Raw genomic sequence first — 22,364 nt, 5'->3', positions numbered from 1 at the left:
CCATCATATTCCACCCCGATCGCCCCATTACAGCCACCTCTTCCTCGTAATCACACGTGTTCTTTCTCCCCACGTGCCCTCTCTGTCTTTGTTACTCCCTTTCTGAGTCACTGTGCTACTTTTTGCAATCTTTCAACCTCTCTCTCTCTCTCTCTCTCTCTCTCTCTCTCTCTCTCCCTCCCTCCCTCCCTCCCTCCCTCTCTCCCTCTCCCTCCCTCCCTCCCTCCCTCCCTCTCTCCCTCTCCCTCCTTTGAGTGCATTTTTAACTTTCAGGGTTCATGAGGCTCACTTGAGTTGACATGGAGACTGAAAGTGCCGTTTGTATCCATCATTTATTTAGTCATTAAACAGCATGAATGTATCAAGTGCTCATGAAAAGTCCAACATTTGAAGTCCCTCCATTGCTATATCAATATGCAGCCGGAGGTTTTTTTCCCTTCGTCTCTGGTACTTACTTAATGAGAAAATTTAAATGAGGATTTGGCTAAATAATAAATTGAACGATTGCTCAAAAATGCAGTCCGTTGAACACCTCCTAATAACAACCCTGTGCAGAACTTAGACTGAATGGCCAGTTGTATGTTAGGCAATGAAACTATCTGTTTAGTTAGACCTCATTAATCAGCATTTGAGGATGAACTCGCGACACTCATATCAACCTCCCTACAACGATCAAAAAACAAGGTCATCTTGGATTAGTATTTTTTTGCAAATGCAACAATTGCATTCCATTGAGTTCAGGCCATGGCTATCAAGATCTTCCTATGTACGACATTGAAGACAGCATAGAAATACGACAGCCTCAGGTGTGACGGATAGATCTAATAGGCATCAAAGCATGTCCAGCCTGTTGAATATGTGATTGACAGCTGGCTATCTCTGAATCAGCATGCCGTAGCTAGCAAACACAGCATATTGGACGCCAAAAATGCAAAGCCATCAGACTTGGATGTTGGTCATTATGTATACTGCCCTTCATGCCCACGCATACAGACAGGCATTTATGCGAGGGGGTCGTTGTCCCTCTCTCTGGGTGCAGTACGGAAGGCTAAGGGGGACACCTCTAAACCACTGTCAGCCGCTCTGCTGAATATTCAGCGCAGAACGCATGACTTTATACAGTGACACTCAATTAGCTTTTGTTCCTTCCTTCCGTCTCCTGCCTTGGATTTCTTCCTGTGAGTTTCTTTATCACTCGCTCGTCCTCTCTCTCTCGCTCTCTCTCTCTCTCTCCCCCCTTAACCATCACTGTCAGTTGTTTCCTCAAGAGTAGCCACCGGGCCCGTTGTCCTTTGCTCTCACTCTCCCTTCATCCCTTTTTTTATCTGTCTACTTTTCCATCAAAGCGCCAATGTTTGGTTTCACTCTCTCTCAACTTCTATTTTTGTCCTCTCAATATTTTCCTCTCTTTCTATCTTTCCTTCGTGCCTCTCTCTCTCTCTCCCCCTCTCTCTCGCTCTCTCTCTCTGCCTGGGTTCAATCTTATCTATTCTCAACACTATCTGGTGTGGAGGGGAGATAAGCATTCATTTGCATACTTAATGAACCAAACGCACACATGCCCCGCCCCGATTATTTTTGGCAAAACAAAGTGTGCCTTCATACACATGTGTGCGCATGTGCCAATACCAACATGGATGTATGTATGTGTAACCATGTGCGCAAACGCAACGACAGATACAGACACACGCACACACGCACATAATCTCTCTCACACACAAACACAAACACGCAAATTCTGCCCTTTCATTTGAGTGTACACACACACACCCATTCATGTGTATATGCACGCACAAACACACACACACACACACGCATACACACACATACACACACACATCTTAATGTGCATAAGTACACACCCACACACACACAAATTCATGTGCATATGTGGGTATACACACTCACACACACACTAACACAGACACACACACACAGTGATTTTGGCCCTGAAGGAAAGGGCCCGCTGACACAGAGTCACCAGCTGCTGACTCCCACAAGAATAAACATGACCTGTCTGTCAGCCGACACAGACACAGCTGGGATGGCATATAGAGAGAGAGAGAGAGAGAGAGAGAGAGAGAGAGAGAGAGAGAGAGAGAGAGAGAGAGAGAGAGAGAGAGAGAGAGAGAGAGAGAGAGAGAGAGCGAGAGAGAGAGCGAGAGCGAGAGAGAGAAGGAGAGAGAGAGAGAGAAGGAGAGAGAGAGAGAGAGAGAGAGAGAGAGAGAGAGAGAGAGAGAGAGAGAGAGCGAGAGAGAGAGAGAGAGAGAGAGAGAGAGAGAGAGAGAGAGAGAGCAAGGAACAGAGACCGACAAAGATAGAGACAGAGACAGAGACAGAGACAGAGAGAGAGGCAGCCAAGTAAAAAAAGTAAGAAAGGCAGCTAGTCAACCACAGCGTTGACAAGAACGAACCCGGGTTAAGATGGCTTCATTCCATCACAGTATCACCGACCAAAGCAAAGTTTGTTTAAAACATATTTTCCCCATTTGTTGCTGTTTTGGATCTCCTTGTTGTTACGGTGCCACTGTTTGAATAAGGAGTGTTGTGCTACACCTGGCACTGACACAGGGCTGAGGCACTGAGGCATATGGATGGTGAGTGGTTGGTGTGAGGTGGATAATCAGAGCATTGGCCTCCATGTGGAATAGCCTTCTTTTTTCTTTCTGAAGGCCTAAGTGGGCCACTGGCATTTGATGCCAACGTATTCAAGGACGCTGAAGGTCAGTTTGAAAGCTTGACCTCAGGTCTGGGCTACAGAAATACACACTCTCAAAGCCGGAATGAGATATAATCTAAATAATCCACTTATGTTTTTTGAACAACCTCTCAACAAACGACATGTGAGACGACATCTAATCAGATACAACCCAAATGCCAACTTATTGCTGCTGAAGACACGAATAGTTGCTCTGCTACACAAACATATTACTCAATTTGCACTTCAATCTGAAGTGGGGGTAAATAAATAAAAATGTCTTCAAAGAGTGAAGAAAAACAAGAACATTGAGACAGAGTGGAAGGGAGACAGAAAGACAGACAGGCAGTGAGAGAGAGACCGGGTCGGATAGACCGAGACAGAGGGACAGATGGAATAGAGAACAGAGAACCGAAAGAGTTCTCTGTTCATTTACCTTTTACTCAAGCAAAATCAATAAATATAACGCAGAACAAACAAAAAATCTATTAGAAATGCAGCATCAAAGTGGAGAAAGGATGACCCACCCACCCAAGTAAAGAGTCAGAGAGAGACAGAGGCAGAGGGAGAGAGAGACAAAGACGCAGAGGCAGAGAGGGAGAGAGAGGCAGAGAGAGACACACAGAGGCAGAGAGAGTGATCAAGAGAGAGATACACGAGCAGAAAGAGAGAGAGAGAGAAGAGAATGAGAGAGGGAAAGAGAGAGAGAGAGACACAGAGCTGCTTCTGGAGGGATGACATTACAGTGAGCGATGTCTCCAACTGCCACCATTTCTCTGCGCTCCTCTCACAAACACATCATCAGTCATTAACTGGAAACATGACTTACTGCACATCTCAATCAAGCCCCGCACACAAAAACACAGACACACACACACACACACACACACACACACACACACACACACACACGCACACACACACACACACACACACGCACACACACACACACACACACGCACACACACACACACACACACAGACACACGACATGTTTAAAGATAAAATGCAGCAGCCTATAATTTGAGTTTCCTCTATTCAGCAATTTGGTGAGTGTACAACGTCCCGGCAGCTAATGGCGTGATGGATCTCTCTATTATCAGCCAACAGAGGTGTGTGGAGGAGGGCATAAAGCATTGTAATTGGAAGATATTCTACAGTACCTGGGCTTGCACCAACGAAGCTAACAGCCGCGGTGTATAGCAGGAAATGCCCTCACCAAAAAAAAAGAAATATGTATGTATTTTCTTATTTATTATTGGAGGGATCTGTGTATGAGGGGGGTTTTCCAAAGCAGAACCCAAGACTTATGTCCTGGCCGTCTGCGTACCTGAGGACATCTCCTCCCGGCCTGGTAATGGGATCATGTTTCAACAATAGGACACTGTCTGCAGCCCCCATTTAGTAATGGCCGATAATCAAAAGCCATTGTTTGGCCCCTCTGGTTGCCATGTAACGTAATTGGGGAAGGGAGAGCCAAGAGACGAGAAGGGAATAGGGAATAAATAAGATAAGGCGAAAGGGAATAAACAGAAGTCATGAAGATGAGGATAAAGAGGGCAGCAAAGAGCGAAATAAAGCCGATAGAAAGGATGTGAAGTTTTACAGATTCATATACATTATTCATTTTTGGCTAAATGTTGATGCTTAGCCCGGTGTCTTTGCACTACATATAATAGTGGTTCTGAAGCATGCTCTTTGCAGAGAAGGATTGTGTGTGTGGTTTTGTAGGCATAAATCAGTGATCAGCAGTTATACATGGGTATACTGTGCATAGCTGTACTTATAAAGCACGTTCAAATATGTTTTGGTGTGTGAACAACTGTGTTGTGTGTATGTAAGCAGTAGACACAGTTTACTCTGTGTCTACTGCTTTCAGGTATAAATCAATGACCATGTGCGTGTATTATAAGTCTCTGGATGCTTTACGCATTCGAGAGTGTGAGTGTGTGTTTGCATGTTTGTTTGTGCGCATGCTTCGTTGCATGGACTTGAATGCAATTGCGTAGCTATGTAATTGATTATGCATGCATTATGATTGATTATTGATTATGCGTCAAGGGTGCATGGGTGTACATTGGTCGCATGCATATCTTATAGATAATAAGAATATTTCTACTCTATTTTGTGTTTATATTGCTAGTCGTGTTTAATGTATTCCATTTACTTTAATGATTCTGGCTAGAGCTGAGCAACTGTATAATACATAAATAATAGTTTCCTCAGGATCAACCTGTTTCTGTGTATGTGCACAAAGGTGTGTGTGTGTGTGTGTGTGTGTGTGTGTGTGTGTGTGTGTGTGTGTGTGTGTGTGTGTGTGTGTGTGTGTGTGTGTGTGTGTGTGTGTGTGTGTGTGTGTGTGTGGGTGTGTGTGTGTGTGTGTGCATGTGTGCGTGGTGACTCATGCATTCTGTTCCCTCACAGACACTTTAACTTCCCTTGACCTACCCTAGGGACATAGTAGACAGACATGCAAAGCGGGAAGTGACTATGGCTCCTGGGCATGAACTTTACATTTGGTCAACCTCTCTCTCTCTCTCTCTCTCTCTGTGTATCTCTGTATCCCTCTCTCTTGTTGTCTCTCTCTCTCTCTGGCTGCTCTTTCCCCATTCAACTCCCAGTGTTGCAACTCAAAGTGACAGAGATGAGGGAGGGATTTTTAAGAGGGACCCAAGAGCAGGTGTCCATTTTCAAAATGATAATGCAAAAACTTTTGCACCACAAATATATAACATCTTCACAGAAAAGAAAACAGGAAGATAAAAGGAAGGAAAGAAGGAATGAAGGAAGGGAGCAAGGAATAAAGAAGGAAGGTAGGAATGAAGAAAGGAAGGAAGAAAATAAATAAGGAAAGAATAAGAAAATGAAATGTGAGGAGAAATGAGTACGCAACAGTGAAAAAGGAGGCAGGCCAAAAGAAAAATGAACAGAAATAAATCAATGAACCCAATCTGTGGCTTGCGACAGGGTAATGAAAGCTATTTATTAGCCTATTCCTCTCTCGCTCCTTTGCAACATTTCTCTCTTTTCTGTCTCCATCTCTCCCTCTACAATTCTCATTCGAGCCTACCTCCTCCCCCTTTACCCTATCCATTTGTTCATTTATCCATTCAACAGTCTAAGCTAGGATTCATATGGGGCTGCTAACTCACACCTCTCCCAACCAACATATGGTATTACTTTTCTGTGATCTCCTTGTAATTTTTACCTCTTTCACTGAAATCATTGCATCATAATATCCTCACGGTATCAACATATACATTGTTAGTCATGAAAGGCAGTAGCACTTCAAAATGGATGTACATTCCATTCCAGTATTCTCCAAATTGTATGTTCTCAGTGGCTGTAAGGGCTTACAACTGTGTCGTTTTTCTCTTAAAGGTCCCATGGCATGCCACCAGGTGTGGTGTGATTAGCCGGTACAAGCCGTTTTGGAAATCGGCCCCTTATGACATCACAGGTGGGCGTGTCCACCTAGACGTGTGCTGGATAGATCATTCTACCAGCCTACCCAGTGGACTGTTGCAAACGTTGCTCATCTATCTGTCACACATCTAGGTGGACACGCCCATCTGTGATGTCATAAGGGGCAGATTTCCAAAACGTCTTGTACTGGCTAATCACACCACACCTGGTGGCATGCCATGGGACCTTTAAATTGCATCACATTGTTTCAGGAGGAATTCAGTCAGTGTTCGGGAAATTACGACCTGTATATTTTCTTCGGTGACTAACCCCATAATCAGTAACTGTTAAGAAGGGAACGATATTACTTAGTTCCGAGTAAATAGAGTGGACGTTGCCATTCATGATTATTGTTAGTCCCATGCTAGCTAATACATAAAATTTGCATAATTCAAAATAAACCACAAATACCAGGAGACATTTAGAGGAAATGATCACAAAGGTTGGGGAAAAACCTTTTCGCTCACACATTAAACACTAACGGCTTCCCACTCTGAAGCCAGTCAAAACCCTGACACAAGGTCACAAGTACATGAACTGTTCGGTAAACCTCGTTGTCACTAGTGCACAGTACAGATCAAAGGAAGCAGTTTTTCACTTTCCCTTAGGCTCATGATGCTGCTATCTGAACTATCGATACGAAACATGAAAACAAGAAGAATACCTGGAACAAGACAATGAAATAATAGAGTTTCAGGCCATTTGAGGTTCATGCTGCAGGTTCATGTGGCGGTCAGCCAGGATGAACGGCCCTGCAGGGAAGATTGTTTCTCACCTGTTGCCACTCACTTCCGTCTACACAGGGGGGGAAATTGATCAATTAGTAGCAGACTGCTGTGTGACTCAAGTGCAAGTGTGTGTGTGTGTGTGTGTGTATGTGTCTGTGTGTTAGTGCAAAGATGTCAACATTTATCTTGTGTGTGTAAGTGGATGTGTAATGGATGTGTCAATGTGAGTGTGTGTGTGTGTGTGTGTGTGTGTGTGTGTGTGTGTGTGTGTGTGTGTGTGTGTGTGTGTGTGTGGTTGTGTGTGTGTCTTTGTATGCGTGTGTAACTGTGTGCAAGTAAGTATCTTGGTGTGATTTAAGTGTGTGTGTGTGTGTGTGTGTGTGTGTGTGTGTGTGTGTGTGTGTGTGTGTGTGTGTGTGTGTGTGTGTGTGTGTGTGTGTGTGTGTGTGTGTGTGTGTGTGTGTGTGCTAATCGTGTGTCGGCCTCCCTTCTTGTGTTCTGGGTTTGTTGTCATATGGCGTGCGTCATGTTGCTTGCCAACCATGCACAGTGTGACCAGATGTTGGAGCCCCCCAAAGTAGAGGCATTATCAAGGGGCCTAGGCTGTGAGACGGCATCCACTCCGACGCCAGCATTAGGGCCTCATAAACACAACAACACCGATGCACACCGATGCTGCCAGAACGCTTTGAAAAATGGAGAAACGCACAACGAAGAAACGAAACGCGCACTACAAAAGCACAAAAAACTGAACTTTCCAGAAAATAACTGAGACATAATTGCATCCTGACAAATCCTGACAAATGCACACATTCTCTCTCTCTCTCTCTCTCTCTCTCTCTCTCTCTCTCTCCCTCTCCCTCTCCCTCTCTCTCTCTCTCTCTCTCTCTCTCTCTCTCTCTCTCTCTCTCTCTCTCTCTCTCTCTCTCTCTGTTATGTTCATGCCAAGAAAGCAATGGACACACAACTCAGCTATGATGACTGACACAGCTATTTCTGGGAGAATGTCAGGAAATAGCATGAAATACTTTCATTCTTTCCCTGCCTATCTGCCTGCCTGCCTCTTTGTCTGCCTACATATCTGCCGGCCTGCCCATCTATCTGTCAGATATAATGACAGTCTATCTGTCTGCACACATGTCTGTCTATCTATCTGCCTGTCTGTCTGCTGGCATGCATGTTTGTCTTTCCGCCTATTTGTCTCTCTGTCCTGTCTATATGCCTACCTGTCTGTCTGTTCAGCTGCCCATCTGCAAACCTGCTCCTCCCTCTGTCTCTCTGTCTACCTGCATGCCTGTTTGCATGTCTTTACACTGCTCTTCGATGTGTGTCTCTGTCTCCCTGAATGCCTGTTTTGCATGTCTTGCTACCTGCTTGCGACGCTTCGACACGGTTCTCTGGGTTGTGCTTCTGCACCTGTTCACAGAGAGCACGCTAAAAGGCTGCTACCGCTCCAGCTCTATATTTAGCCACTTCCTGTCACCGGTGAGGAAGATGAGCGATGACACAGAGGTGAAAAGGAAAGGTCAACACCGTCAATTTGAATAGCCCCCCCCCCCCAGCCCCCCAATAAGGCTGACTCTCTTTCATGTACTATATGCTATAATTTAAATTCCCTTCCCCCCGGCCAGATGAAACAAACATAATCTGTTGGAATGAGCATACTCTATGCCGTCAATCAAATGTACACACTCAAAACGGATGTGTAACTGAAGGGCACTGACATGACGCACAGCGATGACAGATGTACAAACCACAGAAGCATGGCGTCGGCTGTCATGGTGTGAAACCCATACAAAGGAAAGGGTGTCTCATGTCACCTTGGTTTTAACGTATGTGACACAGGTAGCAATCATAATGTGATAATAAGTGAAGAAACCGGGATGGTAGATGCACACACACAAGGTCTGCTCATGCACACTCACGGGCAACAAACACACTTTGCGTACTGTAAAATATTTAAAATCTATTATCAGATATGAAAGATTGGGGAGGGGGATGTGATAGTGCTAGGGTTACATTTTGTGATAACTTTCCTTTTAAAAAGGGCGATGTCTTGAACCAACATAAATCTCCATTAAATGGCTCTTGGGGGAACTGTCCATGGTGCTGAATGTGTGTCAACGCCACGGCCGATCAATCAGCCTTAGTAGACGTCTGTCAGCTTCCTATCCGTTAAGACTACGCTGCTCCGGTCCTAATGGACTACAACTATGTCACTCAGCCACTTATGTGCTCTGTCCGTCCGTCCCGGTAATGTTATGGTGAACGCCACCCTAAATGCCATGCATGTTCGGGGCACACAAAGCTAATGCTCTTTTCCGTTTCTGCATTGAATATTAGCATTACTGATAGCATAGCAATGCTGTTTTTAAAAAATTAATTAATTGTGTTGATTTGTTCGTTATATATTAGACTTGATAAAAGAAACATGTTTCATCTGGCAAATGGATAAAAGCATCTGCTAAATGCCCTGAATGAAAATGTAATCATAAGATATAATGTGTGTGTGTGCGTGTGTGTGTCTGTGTGTCTGTGTCTGGGTGGCTGTGTGTGTGTGTGTGTGTGTGTGTGTGTGTGTGTGTGTGTGTGTGTGTGTGTGTGTGTGGTTGTGTTTGTGTTAATATGTGTATGTGTGTGTGTGTGTGTGTGTGTGTGTGTGTGTGTGTGTGTGTGTGTGTGTGTGTGTGTGTGTGTGTGTGTGTGTGTGTGTGTGTTTTTATGAATTACATGTTACTGTCTTTCCTTGTTGTGCAATGATCTGTGTATATTGAATTGTTGCTTTCTCTCGTTGACATTCAGTTTTGTGGAAAATTGTTCCCCAGGAACGTATAACTAACTAACTACGCATTTAAGCATGGTTTTCAAATGAATAGTACGATTTGATTAAAATAGTGACCAAATTATTAGAATAAAGCCTTAATGCTAACTGGGGTTGCTTGAATCCAAACCCATCTTTCATGTCTAACGATTTAGACATGCCTTTTATACAGCGAGCATGAAAAGGCATGAGAAGGCTTAGCTTATTTGAAGTCACATTAGTCATACCTTTACAATCGCAAATGCGAGGACATGACATGTAATGGCCTTTAATGACAGAACCATAACCAGATTCATTCCTTATCTCGCCCCAGCTGAATTACGTGCTGTGAGAGCATAAAGAGCCTATCAGCATGTGTGTCTGCAGACGGGAGGCGGGAATCAGGCACAAGCTCAATTTTGATTGGCTGATGCTGTATAAGTGTGGGAGGAGACGTTGATAGACACTTAGAGGGTTTGGTTAGTTAATTTGACACCGCTGATAATATCTCAGTGCTAGCTATTCAGGAGAGAGAGGTCTAAGCCTCACTAGTATTGATGAGAACAATACACTGTCCAATATGATTTTAATCATTTGAATTGACTGTGAGCTGGAGACGTAGGCAGAAAGCATGGGGATCAAACGTAAACAAAGATGTAATATTAAACAGCTTCACCAAGAGTGCAAAACATCTGTTCAACTCTGGAGAAAGGAAACACAATAATCCCCCCAAAAAAGAAAATGGGCAAAATTAAAAACATTTGACCTACTTTGTTTCTTCATTGCCTTGTGCTGTCACATTTTGTTTAACCTATGTATGAAGCCATCTCTTACTGTAGTTGTAATGCTAGAGTTCATGAAATAAAGCAAAAATATAATATGATGTTAGGAAAATCATTTACTCCAAATCTGAACCAAATTCAAATCACAGTTCAAACCCAATAGTTAAAGTTAATGCCCTTCATATATTATGGTCTGAAAGGTCTACATCTTGATGGATTTGTTGTATGTTGTATAGCTTTATGTGTTTATAATCGTATCTACTGTTCTGAGCCTGCATCAACATTGATTTGCAGTTCACACTAATTTAATTGTCTGCATTTAACATGATCATTGAATCCTGTTTCACAGTATTTTGTATTTTGCAAACATCAGCTAAAGCCCATTTGCTTAAAACTAAATTTCCCAAAAGTCTATTTCTCATATGCATCAGCACATTATTACTGGTTCCAATGCCCTAATTGGCAATGCTTTTTGCATGCTAATATAGCTTGAAAGCAATGCGACAAAGGGATTTCTGTTCCCACCGCAATTTGTAAAATATTTATTTTGTGTCAATATTCCCATCAGTCTACACAGGGATGTCCCTAAACAAGGAGACGCCGTGTGTTCCCAAATCCACATTATGATTAATTTCACTTTACTTTGTTGATGACTATGGTGAGGTCAGATGAATTGACTTGATGAAGTCTATGGAGATCGACAAAGCCACCTTTGACCGCATAATAACCAGGTGCCTGTTGTACTAAGGCGATCAGTTTCAGATTCCTAACTGTATTTACACGTAAAGTGAAAGGAAAGGGAGTTGAGACAAATAAAGCGTGTTCTCCATGACCAACGTAGAGCTGTGTACTAACCCAGGAGGACAGAGGGAGCAAGAGAGCTGCTGGATGTGTGCACACCGCACACCCATCTATCTCTCCCTGAGACATGACAGCCAAGCATTATTCAATAACATCCACACACACACTCTCTGCACGTACACACACTCAAAAGCACACATACACACATACCCGTAGAAAGTAGGTGCCTAACACATAGCGAGCAATTAACATACTCTATAATTAATTGGTGATGATGGCATGCGATTACAGAGCAATGCATAGACATGAATCCTGTACTATCCCAGACAGAAACAGACATTTGCCTAAGAAATAACAACTCCATGTTGAAGAATACACAAGACAGAATCAACGTATCGAATATCCCTATGATCAGGTGACTCAAAGAAATCGCTGAAAACGCAACAATTGAACAAGGGAACAGTTTGGTCTCTGCTTCCTAAAAAAGAAACCTGCAGGCTGAACAGCTAACCTACCCCTTCAGTCCACTCTCCACCCTCTCTACTCCTTCCTGCCTAGTTAGCACCTTCTCACTCACGTTCTCTGGCTTGAGCTCTCAGTCGTCGGAACACAAAGGTTAGGCTTCTAATTGGGAAACATAATGAAGTAGAGTTGGTGTGGACCGGTGCCGTGACACATAAGATAATGAATGTGGTTACATCGGGGACACTGCCCGGGACATTTATCACCAGGGTCTGTGTGTGTGTGTGAGAAAGAAAGAGAGACAGTTTCTGGGTGTGTCTGAGTCCCTTTGTACACACTATATCTGTTAAGCACATTTTTCATGCCTATGTGTTTCAATGTGTGCGTGTGTCTGTGTTTCTAAGTGTGACTATGTGCCTCTGTGCTTGTGTGTATGTGTGTGTGTGAATCTCAGTTCTTATGGGCCTGTGTAATGGTTTCTCCACCCCTCTCCATCTAGCTGATGAATGCAGCTCTCAGCAGGGCGTGTGTGGGGGGGGTTGTCCTCGGAGCGACATCGCTCTGAGGACGTGCCGATGAAGAGCGAGAGAGAGAGAGTTCCTCGCTGTGGGAGCTGAGGAAGACACCTCCTACAGGCCTCTTGATGACAACACGCCATCGCACAGTGGAGGCATAATGCTGCACTCATCATCTCAGGGTGTCAGGCGGGACGTCCCACATGCTGCCCCGGCACGCCTTCAATCATCATCACACACAAGCGTGGATATAGGCATGTGCGCACCCACATATGCGTACACACAAACACACACACACACAGGCGTGTTGAACTCTCAAATTGTACAGAAGTTGAAGTCACTGATTAACAAAGAATTGTTGCATAACAATAGATAGTGTGTCTGTATGTGTGTATGGTGAGAGAGAGAGAGAGAGAGAGAGAGAGAGAGAGAGAGAGAGAGAGAGAGAGAGAGAGAGAGAGAGAGAGAGAGAGAGAGAGAGAGAGAGAGAGAGAGAGAGCATGTGTGTCACTTGATGCGTTGACGAGCATGTGGTGACTGACATACACTCACATATTCTTCAAACACACACACACACACAGACCCCCACACACACACACACACACACACACACACACGTAAGGCAGGTCCTTGATACCTGATGCTGCTCATGCTGCCAGCGTCGGAGCCCAGCTTGCAGCGCTCCAGCTGGGTAGCCACGATCTGCCGCTCCGCCTCCAGCTCTCTGGTCAGACGCTCAAACTGCAGCTCCTGTGGCCAGAGAGAGACAGTGGGAGATCGAGGTAGAGATAGAGTGAGAGAGGGGGGCAGAGAGAGAGAGAGAGAGAGTGAGAGAGAGACATGTGATGTCTTTTGCAGCAGTTCCTATCTCCCGCTCTGCACCAGCAGACAACAATGGACAGAACCTGATACACTGGACCCTGTGGGTTCTCCACACTTAGTCTTGGGCCATTTATTAGTGTTAGTCCGATTCCCTGTGAGCACAGGGAGTTAAAACCGCTGGAGGCAAAAAGAGATCCCACATGCATGAGCTAGGGGATGTTATGAAGCATTGTTAAGACCGCTGCAACACACACACTTATACATACAGATGCAACTGCTGTGTGCAGTATTTCACACATCCATTTTCAACAGCAGCTCCTTCCATGAGCATATGATGCACATTGAAGTTATTTCCGTATTGTCATGTTCTGCAATATTTTCCCCAAATGTGATTTTTCAACAACCAAGCGGCTCAGAAAGACCCAGTGTGCACATTTGTAGTCCACATAACGTTGTGTTTGTTCAGAGTGTGCATGGCTGTGCCTGTGTGTGTGTGTGTGTGTGTGTGTGTGTGTGTGTGTGTGTGTGTGTGTGTGTGTGTGTGTGTGTGTGTGTGTGTGTGTGTGTGTGTGTGTGTGTGTGGTTGGTCAGTATCCTAAATGCATTAGCTATTTATGTGACTTAATGGTGCATCGGTGTATCAGTCATCCCCACTTTTAGCCAGACAGTGGAGCTTTCACGCCAGAGATCTAAGTGTGTGTGTGTGTATGTGTGCATGTGTGGATGTTTGTGTGTGTGTGTGCACGAGCAACATTGCCAGTGTGCATGTATGCCTCTGTGTGTTGCTTCCCGGTTAATCACAGCCACACAGCAGATCGATATTGCAGCAAACTCCACTGAAAAAGGATTGTGTGTGTGTGTGTGTGTGTGTGTGTGTGTGTGTGTGTGTGTGTGTGTGTGTATGTGTGTGTGTGTGTGTGTGTGTGTGTGTGTGTGTGTGTGTGTGTGTGTGTTTGCGTTTGCTTGCAGTGGAGAGGCTGAAAGCAAAAATTTAAGCGAGTGAGAGAGAGCAAGAGAGAGCGAAAGAGAGAGAATGTAAGTTAGAGGGAGGCCGGTCCAAAAGCCATTTGAGGCACTGAATGGAATGATCCTCCCGGTCCCTATCTCTATCTCTTCGACCCCAATCCCCAGGGTGCCATAGACACTACACCCCAGCATGATTCAACCTCATCTATCCTCTCCTTTACCTCTCCCCCAGACACACACACACACACACCTGATCACTACATATCGGCAGGCACACCTTTCTCTTCCCCTTCCTCTGTGGCCAAACTCCAGGATCAATGTCCCTAAGCATTCTGGGAAGTAGACGCTTGAATTCGACAGAAACCCAACGCACCGTTGGATGGGAATCCTCAGTCTCATATAACCATCTGTACCCTTTCATCCATTCATACTTTAATGCACACACAGCACACGCAGTGTAGGGTTCTGCATTTCCTGGGACTGCCTTTTCTCGTACGCTTTTGCCACTTATGTTATAGGCTCAGACAGTGCGTGACTGCTGCCTGGTGTTTAAGCCGTAATGGTAAACGCTGTATTGGTAAATTACGGCTTTTGGTTAACAGCTAGGCGTCACTGCTTGGCTGCTTAGCGGTTCTTCTCTAAAGTAGGCGTAATGCTAATCTACGAGGCATTAAGGAAATAACACAGCAGCCTATATGTGCTGAAAACACTGGGTGAACTTGTCAGAACAATTATTTCAACACGTTGAACTATTCTGGGCAAACATCTGTCACGAGTTTTCATTGCTTTTAAATCCCGCGCTTTTAATGCCTCCGGATGAGTTAGGTTGATCGATGGCGATGTAATGCCGTCGTGGCAGATTGAGGAAAGCCAGACGTTCGCTAAGTGAGTTTCCTGAACATGCGGAGGAGGATCTGAGAAATCTTTTCGATTACTAGTTTCCTTCTACACGTGTGGGTAAAAGGACGCAGTGTCTGCAGTGTTCTGATGAGCCAAAACTGCAAATACAAATAAAACGTTTTGGAAATCTAAAGTCCACTGAGGGGAATGTAATTGGCGCAGTTGGACAATGTTTTGTGTGAGAGTAAAAAAAGAAGAAAAATATTACTATCAGAAGCTGAAGCCTTTTTCTTCTAAGATGCAAATTGATTCTCATTAGAGCCTTCCTAGAAAAAACTAATGCAGACATTGATTGCTGCTGTTTGTACCAATAGAGCTCAGAAAGTTTCTTGTTCCAACAAGTGCAGAACTGGAAGTATGTTATACATGGCACACTTGGAAAATCATTAAACAAAAAAGGATTTCAATTCAGAAATTGCACCGGTAGTTTTGCGAGATGCAAATATTGCAACTTAGTAGAAAAGGGTACAGCACAAAGTACTAACCTTGCTTAAAGATTTGCCGTCAAGTCCTAAAGTCGTTTCTTCTCTCCTTTCAAAAATGTAGCCTTTTCTCCTTTCATGAGTTTTGCCAGGATGGATACATTTTAAACTGTATCATGCTGCAACGTTGAACATGATTGAACCAGATAATTCCTGACACATCGATATCTGAATACTAGGACAGGAAAGGTATGTGATTGCCTTGCCAGCTAAAGGGAATCAGAGCCATGGCGATCCTGCACTTTGGTGGAGATCCCTGCTTTACCTCAGTGAGTTGGTCTCAAAAATAGGCATGGTGTAAGATTCCACTGCATAGTGTGCGTGTGTTTGTGTGTGTGTGTGCGTGTGTGTGCTTATGCTTGCTACCTACTACTCTCTCCAGCCAGAACAAAAGCGCATGCAACAAAGGTCGCCATGGCAACCATGTGGTCCCGCCCCCCCCCCACCCCCCCCCCCCTGCTGCAGTTATTATCCAGTAGGTCTCGACTCCTCTCCACACACAAGCACACGCGCACGTTTGCACACACACAGACGCACATATGGACACGCACGCACACGGACACAGCACACATACAGCTTCACTGACCTATCACACACCTGCTCCTCCCGGCACATACACACACACACTTGAACCTTTGTGTGTGTGCTTTTGACCAGGTAGTGGTTGGTCTTGTCAGCCCCTGGGTCTCTCTAGTAATAATAACTATATTAATATTGTAATAACTATATTCATGTGTTAATAACGGTGGTAATGGGAAATAGAAATGCCTCAGCACTCAGTGTAAAGAGTAAAATAAAATAGCAATATTGTTAACTCCACCTTGGATAAACTATGTTTTAGCGATTTAGATTTCCATGGAACATTGTGATCATATTAATGATCATGGCAGGATCATTACTATTCTACAATCAGATTTTAACGAAAGCATGGTGGAGGTCCATAAAAATCGCTTGCATAAAGTGTGAGGTAGAGAATCACTTTATCCAAGTCAGGAGGCACACTTGAGTCAAAGCTGCACTTGACCAATAAGGGAGCTGCAAAGGAGAGAGTCCAGCCCCATTGGTTCTCCCAGTAAGTATGGGTAAAATGACAAGTGCTTTAAGGTTTTGAGCCAGTTCCTTTTGCCCCTCACCACAAATTGATTAAACTTTGACTGGTGTTGTTAATTTGACTTACAACAAGTTAAACGATAACTTACATAGTTAAGTGAGATGCATTCATTCAATGAAAGATTTTGCTCATGCAAAAGTAATTCATATAAATACAAATATTACTATATATGTATATACACACAGATATACACATTCTCCTTTTAGTATGAATGCAGAGAGTACTAATACATCTGACTCCATACAGTCCTTACAATGCTCTAATATATCCATACACAAGTGATTGAGTGAGTTTTTGTGTGTGTCTGTGTGTGTGTGTGTGTGTGTGTGTGTGTGTGTGTGTGTGTGTGTGTGTGTGTGTGTGTGTGTGTGTGTGTGTGTGTGTGTGTGTGTGTGTTTGTGGGGGTGTGTGTGTGTGTGTGTGGGGGGGGGTGTGTGGGTGTGTTTGTTAGTGTATTTGTGTTGGTGTGTGTGTGTGTGTGTGTGTGTGTGTGTGTGTGTGTGTGTGTGTGTGTGTGTGTCTGTACCGACCAGCAATGAGATCCTAGCAGCATGAAGTGGCCTATGAGTAGCTATAAGCCACTTGGTATTTCTTTAGTGTTTTTTTACAAAACACAAAAAACGTCATCAAACCAAGCAATGACCTTCTCGTTATAAATCTCTCTCTCACTCTGTCCTCGCCTCTCGCCCTATCGCACTTGCCCTACGCCAATCAATACAAAGAAATGAGTAGTGAGACAAAAATGAGCGGAATAAAGGAAGAAGAATGGCGACTGAATGGCGCCTGATAAAAAGGTCACTAGTCTCCCACTCCTCTTGTGCATACTAAACTCCACCCCCCCACACACACCACCAGCCCCCCCCCCCCCACCACAAGCCCCACGTGCACACAGATCACTCCGTATTCTTTTACCCCATAAATCCGGTCCACTTTCAAACCTCCTTCTCCCCTGGTTTCCGTATTTTTCAAATTTGCCTACACTCATTCGTCTCTTTTTCGCTCTCGCTCTCTCTCTCCCTCATTCTCCGAGTCTCTGGCCTTAGAAAGGCTTGAGTTAAGTCTTGGTTCCTTATGCTACCAGCGTGAGCATTGGAATTGACCAGAGGGTAAATGGAGGTCTTTGGCAGCAACTCAAGGCTACGTGGCTGTGGTGGGTTTTTCCAGGCTGTAATAAACTCCTTGCCACCCACTACTCAACTTTTCTGGTCTCACACTGTGCTTTTCCTCCGCTATTTTCTTAATGCTCCTTGTATTGTCTCGTAACCAGAGTTAAGATGGGAAGGTGTGATACAAAAGCATAGTTTTCTAGCTGTATACATTTTTACATGGTTTTCTTTGTAATTATTATACAATTATTTGCGGTTCCTTTATGGATGGTTGGTTGAAGGAGAGTGGAAACTGCTTGTAGGATGGGACCACGGGTGGGAATCTAACCTGCATCCCGATGCGCTGAAATGAATACATGGTCACAGGTTCAACCACAAAGCCCTCCACTAAACGTACGCAGTATCACTTTTGCTCATCGGCCATTTTGATGTGTGAAACGTAAAAGATGATCGAGGCAAAGGGAGGAAGGAGATAGAGTTAGGGAGGAGGGGAGAAGGGGGAGAGGGAGGAGGCAGAACAGAGGAGACAGAGATGTCTTTGTTAATGACAGTCATTTGAGACTTCTGCAGGTTGAAAGGGGGGCAGAGAGGGACACCTGAGCCACTCTTTCTGTAAGTGTGTGTGTGGGTGTGAGTTTGTGTGTGTGTGTCTGTCGGTGTGTTTGTCTGTGTGGGGACGGATGCAAGGAGTGTTTTTCTGTGTGTGTGTGTGTGTGTGTGTGTGTGTGTGTGTGTGTGTGTGTGTGTGTGTGTGTGTGTGTGTATATGTGTGTCTGTGTGTCTGAGTGTCTGTGTATGTGTGTGGGTGTGTGTGCTTGTGTGCGTGTGTCTGTGTGGGGACGGGTGCAAGGAGTTTGTGTGTGTGTGTGTGTGTGTGTGTGTGTGTGTGTGTGTGTGTGTGTGTGTGTGTGTGTGTGTGTGTGTGTGTGTGTGTGTGTTTTATGCACATGCCTGTTTGACAGTGCCTGAGGGCCTGGTTTAGTGTGTGTGTGTGTGTGGGGTTGGGGGGGATGTTCATCAGGATGGACAGAACTAGACAGATTACAAGAATAGCCGGACCATGTTAAAGACATCTTTCTTGTATCTTGACACCATGTCTATTGTGAACCCAAGTCCTGGTAGTGGGTGTCATGTCATCTGCCCAGAGAGAGAGAGCGAGAGAGAGAGAGACAACGAGAGAGAGTGAGAGAGAGACAAAGAGAGAGAGAGAGAGAGAGAGAGAGAGAGAGAGAGAGAGAGAGAGAGAGAGAGAGAGAGAGAGAGAGAGAGAGAGAGAGAGAGAGAGAGAGAGAGAGAGAGAGAGAGAGAGACACACACACACACAACGAGAGATAGAGATAGAGAAAGAGAGAGAGAGAGAGAGAGAGAGAGAGAGAGAGAGAGAGAGAGAGACACACACACACAATGAGAGATAGAGAAAGAGAGAGGGACAGAGAGACAAAGAGAGAGACGGAGAGTGTGTGACGCAAACTATTTCTTATTAAAAGTGTTTATTTTATCCCCATTTCAAATGCTAACATCTAATTTGTTTGTTACAGATTAGATACAAAAAATATTTGTGTTGCTATAGTTTTTCTCAATTCGCCATCTGTTAAACTTTGTGCCACGTAACTCTGGGTTACAGATGCCTATGTGTAGTCTGTATGTGTAGATGCCTATGTGGGAGTCTGTGTGCAGCACTCCCAGTGCTGCACACACTAAACATCGTTGTGATGTCGTACTTCTTTCTGTGAACGTGCGTTTGCTTTGTTTGTAAAGCGGACTTTCGCTGTGTGCAGCTGTGACAGCCATATGGCGGGCAGAAGTCACCAGGCAACAAACACAACATGGTTTCATTTCTCCCAACTTCCTTCCTGCGTACGACTTCCACAGTCGTCTACGTTATCACCACGAGAAACACTTATTCTTGAAGATATGTACTTTTTAATTATCTGTTGCTATACTGGCCAAGCTTGACTTCAATTACCGCACTGCAGCTCCCTTAAGTGTGGGTTGTTTGGCTGTGATGATGCGTGTGAATGTTAATGTCTATGCATGTACGAGTGAGCGATTACTGGTGTGGGGGGAGAGAGAGAGAGAGAGAGAGAGAGAGAGAGCGAGAGCGAGAGCGAGAGCGAGAGCGAGAGCGAGAGCGAGACAGACAGAGACAGAGAGAGAAAGAAAGAGAGAGAAATAGAGAGAGAGAGTTTGTATGTGTGTGTGCGTGCAAGCGTACATACGTGCATTTGTGCATGCGTGTGTGCGTGCATGCGAGCGTACTAGCTGATATGGAGTCCTGCAGTTGGGGGGGAGGGGGGGGGGGTTTGTCTTGCCAGAGTTATGCAACGCACGCATAACGGCGGAAAAGTTCTCTATAATAAGGCCGCACATTGGGTGTGAGAAAACAGCAGAGAATAGCACAAAAAAACTACCGGCGCCCTTTTACCCCAAAGACTGGAGCTAGCAACCCATGTAGATCATTCTCTCGCCTTTGTGTTTACTTCCGTCCCTCCAAATATAATTATCCTAAATGATGGATAAAGCGTCTGACCAATCCCCCGCTCCTATTCCCCGGGTAAAGTAAAAAAAAACAACAACAACAAATGAATCAGAGTAATTCATTGCGTAACTATGTTAGATCGCGACGGCGGCCTGTTTTTAACACTGCAGGGCTGGGCAACACTGTGGAGACAGTAGAGCCTGTAGGGACAGGAGATAAAACAACACCACGCAACACTACGTTCATTCATTTATCCTCAGCGGACGCTGAATCTACAAACACAGTTACAACAGGAGAGGAGAGGCAGGGAGGGGGCCCTGACTGCCATGGACAACAAAACAGTGAATTGTGTCATTATTTAATACGACCAGGGAGAGTACCAGGAGTATATAGGGTATACATATAAAGTATCTACATTTCTCATCTGCTGCGAGCCTAGTAGGGTATAAGAAAACTACAGTTGAAGGAGGCAGCAGTTTGTGCAGCTGCCGTGCTGTTTTCTTGCAAAGGTGTAACTCTAATACGGGGATAACACACCAAACATCACTGATATATCTGTGAGGGCTCTGAGTAAGGTTCCAGGTTGGTTAGCCACCGTGAGAGGCCCTAACTCTATCACAGTTTTGGAGATTGTGTGGTTGTCTTCGAGTTAACGGCCATCAAATGTCAATACGAAATAATTTAAAAAATCCCAATATAGTTGGTGAATAGAATAGTCACCAGACAACAAGTAGGTTCCACCATGTGGTGACCTCATCGACTAGCCTCAGACTAGCGGGCACAGGATGAGTCAGATTTCAGATCTAGTTCAGTCAAGAGGAACCAGGGGCCACCAAGCGACGAGTTGTGTCTGTTTGTATTTCAGCCGGTAATGCTCCTTCATAAAACAACATCAGTTCTGGTTTGTGACTGCCAACAGCTGGAGCCACAAAAATGTTTTATATGCCATATAAAATACTAACGCTCAAACGCGGCAAATCACTGACAGATTCATCCCTCGTTAAATTATTTAAGGGCTCAATGAGCGGAATTGAAATCATCTCTTCACTATGTCGCTTGGAAATTCCCTGACATGCGTCTGTTTGTTTATTATGTGTGAATGTTGGCGTGCATGTGTGTGTGTGTGATTTGACAATGTCTTGCCAATATATTTTTAAAGCTGACATGAACAGGTTACATTTTAAGCCAACAAAATGACAAAGTTGGCATGTCCCCCCACACAGTCACAGACACACACGCATACCAGTCTCAAGTGAACTTTCTCAGTGTCCTCATTATGGCAGACATTACCATAGCTTTGGTCTTCAGACATTACATAAAGGAAGAGGGAGACAGCGTACAGAGAGAATAACATGGGCAAGAGAAACAGAATGTCAACAGAGGGAAGAAAATAGTGGGACGAAATCAGTGAGAAGAAAGCGATCCAATAAGCTGGCGAGCTTTAATATGAGTTCAAATGTTCACGTATGTGTGTGTGTGAGTGAGAGAACATTCACAGTTGGCTGTTTTTGATAGCTCACGCTCTCTCTCTCTCTCTCTCTCTCTCTCTCTCTCTCTCTCTCTCTCTCTCTCTCTCTCTCTCTCTCTCTCTCTCTCTCTCTCTCTCTCTCTCTCTCTCTCTCTCTCTCTCTCTCTCTCTCTCTCTCTCTCTCTCTCTCTCTCTCCCTAATATCTTGTGATGTCTAATTAGAACCCACGGTACAACAATTGAATTTTCAATTCACCGTTCCCCAAAGGTTCTCTCTTTCGCTTTGTCTTGTAACTTTTGCTCTCGCTCTCTCTCTCTCATTCCGCTTGATAGAAAAGTCAATAATGCCCTCATAAACACGAAGCAATAGACAAAAACAACTTTCTGCTCCCTCGGTGAGTGAAAAAAAAAGACAGTACAGGAAATTAGCTTTCATTGCCCCATATACTCACAAACATGTATGCATACATGGGCATGCACACACATACACACACAGACACACAAAGTACCACACTCACTCCCATGGGAACAAGATGACAAAAAAAGCGAGTCAACAATTGCAATCAGGGTCTCAACAGTGCTGAAACTGCTCAGTTCTTAATATAGAGAAACACACATCCCATATTTAGTTAATGTGGGCTCTCATCCCTACAGCACTTCTCCGCCTACCAGCTGAGAGAGAGATTAATTTATCCATGAGTTATATTCTACTTGGATCTGGATATATTTCAGAGGTTTATTTTCTTTATTTTTGTTATAATTACCTGGTGCCCTGTTTA

General features: G+C 44.4%; 1 protein-coding gene across 1 annotated transcript in view; it reads right to left on the bottom strand.

The window, feature by feature from the left end:
- ctnnd2a (catenin (cadherin-associated protein), delta 2a) overlaps positions 1–22,364 on the bottom strand; it is a gene marked incomplete in the record, with an annotated part of 225,286 nt that overhangs the window by 131,293 nt on the left and 71,629 nt on the right. Inside the window, 1 exon segment of the mRNA XM_030349534.1 lies at positions 12,889–13,001. Within this exon segment, the coding sequence (XP_030205394.1) occupies positions 12,889–13,001 (113 nt within the window).

Source organism: Gadus morhua, chromosome 23, assembly GCF_902167405.1.
Source record: "Gadus morhua chromosome 23, gadMor3.0, whole genome shotgun sequence".
Taxonomy (NCBI): Eukaryota; Metazoa; Chordata; class Actinopteri; order Gadiformes; family Gadidae; genus Gadus; species Gadus morhua.
Note: the sequence above shows the minus strand (reverse complement) of the source record. Positions and strands in the feature narration are given on the sequence as shown.